At 41.4% G+C, this 8,757-nt stretch overlaps 1 protein-coding gene across 2 annotated transcripts; it reads left to right on the plus strand.

Annotated features, from left to right (window-relative positions):
• The first annotated feature begins 284 nt into the window (after positions 1–284).
• kcna2b (potassium voltage-gated channel, shaker-related subfamily, member 2b) lies at positions 285–7,213 on the plus strand. 2 transcript variants are annotated; one of them, XM_005478007.4, is made up of 3 exons: positions 285–574; positions 1,343–1,493; positions 2,218–7,213. In XM_005478007.4, the coding sequence occupies exon 3, from the start codon at positions 2,322–2,324 to the stop codon at positions 3,813–3,815; it is 1,494 nt and encodes a 497-aa protein (XP_005478064.1). In that variant the 5' UTR covers positions 285–574; positions 1,343–1,493; positions 2,218–2,321; the 3' UTR covers positions 3,816–7,213. The 2 variants fall into 2 exon arrangements, with proteins under 2 accessions (XP_005478064.1, XP_005478063.1); XM_005478006.4 differs by having other exon boundaries at positions 285–1,493.
• The last annotated feature ends 1,544 nt before the right edge of the window (positions 7,214–8,757 follow it).

Genomic DNA, 8,757 nt, shown 5'->3' on the forward strand with positions numbered 1-8,757 from the left:
TTTTGTGCCTCTCTTTAGCCCAGATCTAATTTGCTATGTGGACATGTAGTGTGTTGCATCAGAAACACAACAGAAGCCAAGTTATTAACAACATTTTATCGCTCACATTTTTTCTTTCGGGACATTCTCTGCCTCTAAGTTTTTTTTTCCTTCCCCTTAATCTCTACTGAGCAGCGCATGTTTTGCTTAGAAATGCTTCCACTCGTTAGTGGGCGATGCTTCCTCTTTAATGTGGAAGAGTGAAGACAGGAGTGTCGGGGGGGGAGCGCAAAGGGATGGGGCGAGGCGCACAAGAAGCTTTTAGTATGCGCTGCAATGCCTAACTGCAGCCCACGCATCTCAACTATGGTGAATTATGGTGAAATATGAGAAACACGGGAAGAGCCGGCAGCTCAAAAACAGTTAGACGTGATGAGATGACACAGCCGCTGGACTGATTAGTCAAATAGGGGAAGAAGGGCAAATATGAAGAAATAGACGAACGACCTCAAGACACCTTTTGAGAAGAGAAAAACTGGATTTAACAAAAAAAATAATAGGCTACATGCGTCTGCACAACAACAAGACAATCGCGGTGAATTCCTGCATGCCATTAGCCTATCTGAAATAATGCTGCCTGCATTCGGACAGATAATGCTATGCTGCTTTGTTTAGTGCATGGAGTCTGTTGTGGATTTCCATGATCCACACAGGATAGGGCTGCAAATGGCTTGAGCATGTCTGGCACCTGCCCCTCCAAACTAACTCGCGCTTGCAGTCAACTACAACATTTCCATTTAATGTCTGAAAATGCATGAACTTGGCTGCTTGGACTCAAATTTATTAGCAATAGTTTATTTCGCCATCAGAGGATTGGTTTAATCCATGGAATGAGTTGTGAACGCATTCTGTTTCTTAGTAATGTGCATCACTGGTGTAGTCATATGGATATTCCCCATCCGAAAAAAAGGACGGTGATATTTACGTTGATGTTAATTAAAGTAACAATTGTTTAAACAACTTAGGAATCAAACAGGTGATTCCGCGTTATTTATTAAATCTGCTGAAGCGTCGGTGCCTTTCACAGTATCTTTTCTTCAGTAAGTCTACTGATGCCAGGCAACAAGGCTGTCGTTGTTTTTGTTTCGGGCGACGGCATAGTGTCATGTTAAATTTAACTGATGTCAGGATTTTAAATGTGTTTAAGCGCAAACCACTTGCCCCCACCGTCGTCCCCGACCAGCTTCAGCCTGTAGCGTAGCTGCACCTCGGCATGTGCCCGCTGGTCACTGAAGCGATGGAGGTAACTCCTGCATCCTCACACCTTGTCCCCTCTCCCATTCCCATTGCCGCCTTGCTGCAGCGCCAGAGCTTCGGATGATATATGAGTGACAGGAAGGAGCTGCTTGGACCGAGGGGAGTGACTCAGGACCGGGCACTGCTGGACTGCTTAAGATTTACCAGCAGAGGACATACTGTAAACAAGCCCCATACGTGCCTGTGAAAAGCAGTAGGTAGGGGATTTTGATTTATTTATTTTTTCAGACAGTGCTTATTTTAAAAATCAAAAGTTGAAAAAAGTTTTTTTTTTGGTTTTTTTTTTATCTTGTGCACGACCGTTGCTTTTGTGCAACTGCTAATGAACTGAACAGATGTGAAGTGTGTTATGTCAACCACTTGAATTGACAAATCTCCCAAAATCTTCTCTACTGAAAAAACTACGAATTTTATTAATTTATGTAAGATTTTTTTTTTTCAGCATTGGTAGGGAATGCTGGTAACACCACATATATAGAGGAAACTCATCTCAAAGACTGTAGAGCACTGAGCTCATAATCAGATTTGTTGGTTGTAATTGCACCCTGTGAGAGTGGATACTGTATTACTGGCCTGCATATTGATCCTGCAGTGTGCTCATATGAGGGAGAACTCATAACCTAATACACAGACACAATGGAGCCAGTGCTCACAAATGGTTCTGCCCCCACCAACTTGTTATTTTCAAATGCTCTGCTTTCAAGGCCTTGAAATAACATTTCTGGGAAATAATAGCAGCTGAAATCAGTGAAAAATGTTTGGTTTAAAGTTGACAAAATGAGTGGATCATAAATGTTCGCCAGTGAATACAAGTCTGAATTATCAGTTTAAAGTCCCATAAAAAGTAAAACGTGAAGCATGTGCTGATCACATTAATATTAAAGCCTACCTCTGCTTTCTGTCCTGTCCTGTTCCTTTTAGCAGGCAAATCTGCCTGACTGTACAAGTGTGTGGAGCCTTTACCTACTTGTGGCCCAACGTGGCCCCGCCCGGTCTGAAAGCTGCAGGTCCCATCTTCTTCCATCATGACGGTCGCTACCAGCGACCCTGCGGATGAAGCAGCAGCACATCCAGGTCAGCCCCATGACCATTACGACTCGGATCCAGATCATGAATGCTGCGAGAGGGTTGTCATTAACATCTCAGGCTTGCGCTTTGAGACACAGCTGAAGACACTTTCCCAGTTTCCAGAGACACTGCTAGGTGATCCTAAAAAAAGGATGAGGTATTTTGATCCCCTCCGGAATGAATACTTCTTTGATCGGAATCGACCAAGTTTTGACGCTATTCTGTATTATTACCAGTCTGGAGGGAGACTGCGCCGACCTGTTAACGTGACTCTTGACATTTTTTCTGAGGAGATCCGGTTTTATGAATTGGGTGAAGAGGCTATGGAAATCTTCAGGGAGGATGAAGGTTTTATAAGGGAAGAGGAGCGGCCTCTGCCAGAAAATGAGTTCCAGAGACAAGTGTGGCTTCTGTTTGAATATCCAGAGAGCTCAGGACCAGCTCGCATCATTGCCATAATCTCTGTCATGGTGATTCTTATCTCTATTGTCAGTTTCTGTCTGGAGACACTGCCACTTAATCGAAATGAAGATGAGATGTATAACTCACTCCAGTCCACATACAACACCACCTCTCCATCTGCAAGCTTTTATTTTACAGATCCTTTCTTTATTGTTGAGACGCTTTGCATCATCTGGTTCTCTTTTGAGTTCCTAGTTAGGTTCTTCGCCTGTCCCAGCAAAACTGGATTTTTTGGCAACATCATGAACATCATTGATATTGTGGCAATCATCCCGTACTTCATCACCCTCGGCACAGAACTAGCAGAGCGGCCAGAGGACGGCCAGGCAGGCCAGCAAGCTATGTCTTTGGCTATTCTCCGTGTCATCCGTCTAGTTAGGGTGTTTCGTATCTTCAAACTCTCACGTCATTCCAAGGGACTCCAGATCTTAGGACAGACACTGAAGGCCAGCATGCGTGAGCTGGGCCTCCTCATCTTCTTCCTGTTCATTGGCGTCATCCTCTTCTCTAGTGCGGTCTACTTTGCAGAAGCAGACGAGCCAGTTTCTCAGTTCAGCAGCATCCCCGAGGCCTTTTGGTGGGCAGTGGTTTCCATGACAACCGTAGGCTACGGAGACATGGTCCCAACAACTATTGGGGGGAAGATTGTGGGGTCTCTCTGTGCAATTGCCGGTGTGCTGACTATTGCCCTGCCTGTACCTGTCATTGTATCAAATTTCAACTACTTCTACCACAGAGAGACAGAAGGTGAGGAGCAGGCACAGTATCTGAATATCCCAAGTGTGCCTAAAGCCAGCTCAGCTGACGATCTGAAGAAGAGCGGTCGGAGCGGCAGCGGATCCACTCTCAGTAAGTCTGACTATGTGGAAATCCAAGAGGCAGTGAACCACAGTATGGAGGACTTCAGATCAGAGGCCAGGAAAACAGGAAACTGCACCCTGGCCAACACTAACTATGTAAACATCACTAAGATACGTACAGATGTATAATGCGAGCTCGGATGATTTACTTCTGCTGGGATCTACAATAACTGTAGTGGGAAGCTAAAGGTCCGCGTACTGATAAATGTATGGGGCCCAGTATAGGAGTACAGAGCAGATCAGTGAGATTAACTCGGAGAAAGGGTCAACAGAGAAGACCACATCCTCTCCCATATCATGTTCATACTATAGAACTGTCAGCGGTCGTATTCAGGACATTGTTAGTGTTTGCATGGAGTTAGTCTTACCTGTGAAAGTAGTTATCCTGCCTCCAACAGTAGCAAAATTGTAGCCTAACCATAGTAATCAATAATAACAATATAAAGGGACCACTATTTTTTTTTATCTTCTTTCTCTAATTGCTGCACAAAGGATGCATGATAACAATATTTCAACAATATTACAGATGTGTCATAACTTATAAACCTATTAAAACAGGCCATTCGATCAGCATTCAAGGGCAGCTTTAATCTGCTGCTCTAACTACGAAGATCCAAATACAGAGAAAGATCATTTCAACAAGATCACAGCTGTTCTCTCAAGGGAACACCGAATTAAGAAACAAAGAACGAGAGTGCAGCACCAATATGCTTGTGGCCGTGTGCGCTAGTATTCATTCCCTTGCTACATCTTGTCTAGTACAAGCTAGCAGAGACAAGTAGATACCAACAGATAGCCTAAATGAGTGCTTTGCTGTAATTCTGTTATAGCACACCACATTCTTTTCCTGCCATTTCTTCTTGATGAAGTTCAAAATGATTTACAGTGTCTATGCAGGGTGCATGACTCTTTCCACTCGTAAGCCTTTTCTTGCCTCTAGTTAGTGTAGATAAGCAGGTGAACAGCAGAACACTGAACAGAGTGATTGTCTTAATGTATTCTACTAATGAGTGTTTTTTAAAGTAATATAATTAATTTATGATCAGCGTGGTCTTATTACATATATTTTCATGGTCTTAATGTTGAAAGAAATACTCTTTTGAGTGAGAGTTTCCAGCCTCTTTGCTGTAACTTTAGAGACGTCTTTTAGACACGCAGTTAAACGTGTTCAGCTTGACACCACTGCCCAAAATAAACGTTGCTGTTCTTGACTTCAAAGCATTCCATGTGTGTAGGAATAGATACAATGATTTTGTGGGCAAGTTGCTGACATTCTGTTGCATATATCAACACAGCTTAGGGCTCATGAACAACTAAAATGTATATATGTCATTTTTAAGCTTCAGCTTTAGTGCCAGCATTACTGCAAGTCTGCTTACGACATCTTTAGCGGTTAGCTGTTAAAACAGAGTAATCTGACCTAATCAAGCTGCTTCATAGTGTTATCCTTTAACGGCCTCCATCCTCTAAGGAAGACATCAAAAGGGAACATTTGTTTTCCTCTGAATGTGGAAAAAAACAAAAATGTTTTTCTTTTGTTATGTGTCACCACCTGCTAAATTGTATCTTGGTTTGTAAAAGACATCAATTTTGTTTTGTTAATTTTGTGTACATTATTTCTTTCCTTTTCTGGACCCGATTTCAGAAATCATTCCACTGGCCCAACATATTTAACTAACCAAAACTTATGCAATTCTGATTTTGCAAAGCTGCATGTCCTCAAAAGTAATCATTGTTGCATGCATTAATATAAATAATATTTGACAATAAAGAAAGAAAACTTACTTAATTACATACATGGACAGTTCTAAGCTAGAAAGGGGAGTGTGTTCATGTGGTGACTTATTAGCTACCTCCAGTGTAGGAGATCAAAAGGATAACAAAATCCTGAGCTCTTCGCTTTTCTATTTGTTATAGTCTGTTGCAGTTACAACTTAGTATCTATGTGTCATGAAAGCACACCATCTGCTGCCAGCTCAGTGGATGCACTGAGATTTATAGCTGACCAGTCAGAGTTTTTGCTCACCCAAGTGTATTTGTAATGCTCCAAGGCGCTGTCTAAGTGCTGCCATCTCTAACATATAGGTCCATCAACCTCGGTGTGTAATATTTTCTGGGTGAGAGAGCTTATGAGAGAGAAATAGACTCAGACACAAAGGGACTGTGAGAGAAACTGAGAGCTTTCAGAAACACACATGCTGACGTCACTGTGGTAGCAGTTCTCAAATGCTCCTCTCCTTGTTTCCAGGCTAGAATGACAATGGTGCTCAGTGTTAGCCGAGTGTTTACAGCCTATGTACTGTATATATTAAACACATGCACATAGTATATTAAACAAAGAAAACTGAAAGGAAACACTCCGTTGTGATGATGTCCACAAGTACGTGTGGACCTGTGAGATAAGTTACAGTATCTGCAAAGGCAAGTTACTGGGAACTGAAGACTTAAAATAGAAGGAAGTAGAGCAAAGTCGGTAAAGGGAAGTATGATAATTCAAGTAAGACAACACTGCCGCAATTTTCTCCCTTGTATCTTTCTTATGTGTATTTGCATTACTATGAGCTGCTCCTGTGTATAGGAACACCTACTTATATATGTCACTTTAAGCTTAGGCTGGACTGCTGTCTTTGCTGCTCTTCTTAGCAAGCATACAACACCTGAAATGACACTCTGTCAAGATAACACACTCTCAGAGAAACCAACAGCATGGCACATCAGGATCTAAGTCATGGATAACACGTCTTTGCTGTACTGCACAACACGAACGGACTGATACACAGACACACATTCATGCAAACACTGGGCATTGTAAAACATACAGACAGTGTACACAGATGCTTATCCGTGAGAGGTAATCTTATGGACACGTCTGGCAGACTTCACTGCCACAATGGACTTAAACCTGCCGATTATGGGGTTTACACAACTGTAGCCATGTAAATGTATCTAAGAGTTAGAGCTGCTTTAATGATGTCGTCAAGCACCTAATGCTTTAAAACCAGACTCTGCCATGTATTGGTTGCTGCGTAATAGAAAATCCATGAAACTAATTTGCTTTGTCAGAAGTGATTAAGTCCTATTGTTTTTCACTCTGTTTTTATATTTGAATGTCATAATTAGCTGCCTTTGAGCCTCAGAAGTGGATGGACTGAGGTTTGATGCAAACACGTGCAGACCTTGGTCAAATAAATTCTGTCTCAGTACAAAGAAAACCACTCACTCTGCTCTATCTTCTTCAAATGTTTGACAGGCAAAACCATGTGTGAATGAAATATAAGATAATCCTCAGCTCATTGACTGTATTGTTGTCTATACTTACAGCTGTCTATGCTCACTATATGTACAAGGATTGTTTTATCTGCTATTGTATGCAAAAGAAGGAACCAAGAATCAAGCTGTATATTATTACACCCAAAGAAATATGGATTTGAATGTCTGCAATGTCCTTAACATGTCCTAGGAACATAAACTAAAAACAGAAAATATCTATTCAGAGATACTTTCATTATTTAAAATAAATGTATATTATGAAGTTATTATGAATTATACTGGTCTCATTGATAATATCAAGAAGAGTATATTTATGCTAACATGCAGCTAAGGTTGTGTTCTTCTCATGTGGATTCACACCATGGTGTCCTATAACCAATTGTCACAGAAATGATACTGAAATCAGCTGTGACATAATTTTGTATGAGAAAGAAAACAAAACAAAAATGAAAAAACTGTAACAGAGTGTATACATCGAGGGAACCACTACTGGAGCATCTGCTCTCATGTCCATTACATAAGGTGTATCAACCCTCACCACCTAAATGGCTTCGTGTCCCGCTTTTCTCCTTAAGTGAATCTTATGCTCTCTGTGGATTACTGAGAAAGCAAAGTGGCCTATTTATAAAACCAGCAAGGAGGGGAGTGAGAGAGAGAGAGCGAGAGAGAGAGCAAAAGGCCCTCGACTTGTAATTCATCAGAGAGTGGGACAAGTACAAACATTTCTCTGAATCAGTACCATTTAGCACTCCCCCTTGTACCTGGTTTGTTTCTCCTCACGTCGCCTTGCTCACTTTTGCTCTTATCACTGCTGCTTGAGTAAGTCTGCCTTCCCCTCTCTATTATTTGCCCCTCTCGACTTTCATTTCCTGCACATTTTCCTCGTGAGTTCATCTCTCTCTCTCTCTCCAGTGCTCTAAACACTAAATGATGCACAGTGGATGATTTGATCCCCCCTCCCAGACATATATCAGTATAATTTTTCCTCTAGACGTCTCAGTAGGCTGAGTTCCGGAAAGTCAGCTAAGGACAGCAGTGAGAGGAGGTAACTGATGGTGTTTTCCCGTTGATTGTTATCTGATTGTTTTAAACAACATTTTTTTTATTGAAATTTACATCAACCCACCCATATAGCCAATATTCCAGTCATATTGCCCACTAGTGGTTCCTCCTGTCTTAGAATGCCTGCAGGGTTATTGTCTCTTGTGTTTAGTGACGCTTTGGGGCAATTTTAATTACTCTTGATTTAGTGGCCTTGAAAAATAGTGACATTCACTCACAATATTACCAATATGTTTTCTTATAGCTAGTCATTTTGATTGACATAAGTCCATTTGCTTTTATGCTGTATGAGGTAATATCTATTAGGCCAAGGGAATATCTCATGTGCAGGAAATATTTCCCCAATGCAGTGTGAGCTGATTTACACCCAAACATGCAGCCCTCTTAATAGCCTGTCAACCCACACTTAGTATATAGCGCACCTTGTTCCATAGGGGAAGCCTGAGTACATCTTTACATTCATGTGTGTGGAGGAGGGGAGTTTCCTTTTTCATCAATCCTGTAGGGATGGTGAAAGACCCCTTTATTTCTCTCCCATTTTAATAGCACTAGGTTTTGTGTTTTCTGTTCACAGGTTTATGATTTAAACAGCTTGAGGACTGTGTTATGTGTACACTCCATAATCATATTGGGTAAGGAAGACAAAGATAAATACATAAACCTACAAAAAGGTTAAGTAATATGCCAGATATTAGATGGTGGATGGTTGACAGCCTGTCTGTGCATTAGATGACCTGAT

The sequence above is a fragment of the Oreochromis niloticus genome, linkage group LG20 (genome assembly GCF_001858045.2).
Source record: "Oreochromis niloticus isolate F11D_XX linkage group LG20, O_niloticus_UMD_NMBU, whole genome shotgun sequence".
NCBI classification, from domain to species: Eukaryota; Metazoa; Chordata; class Actinopteri; order Cichliformes; family Cichlidae; genus Oreochromis; species Oreochromis niloticus.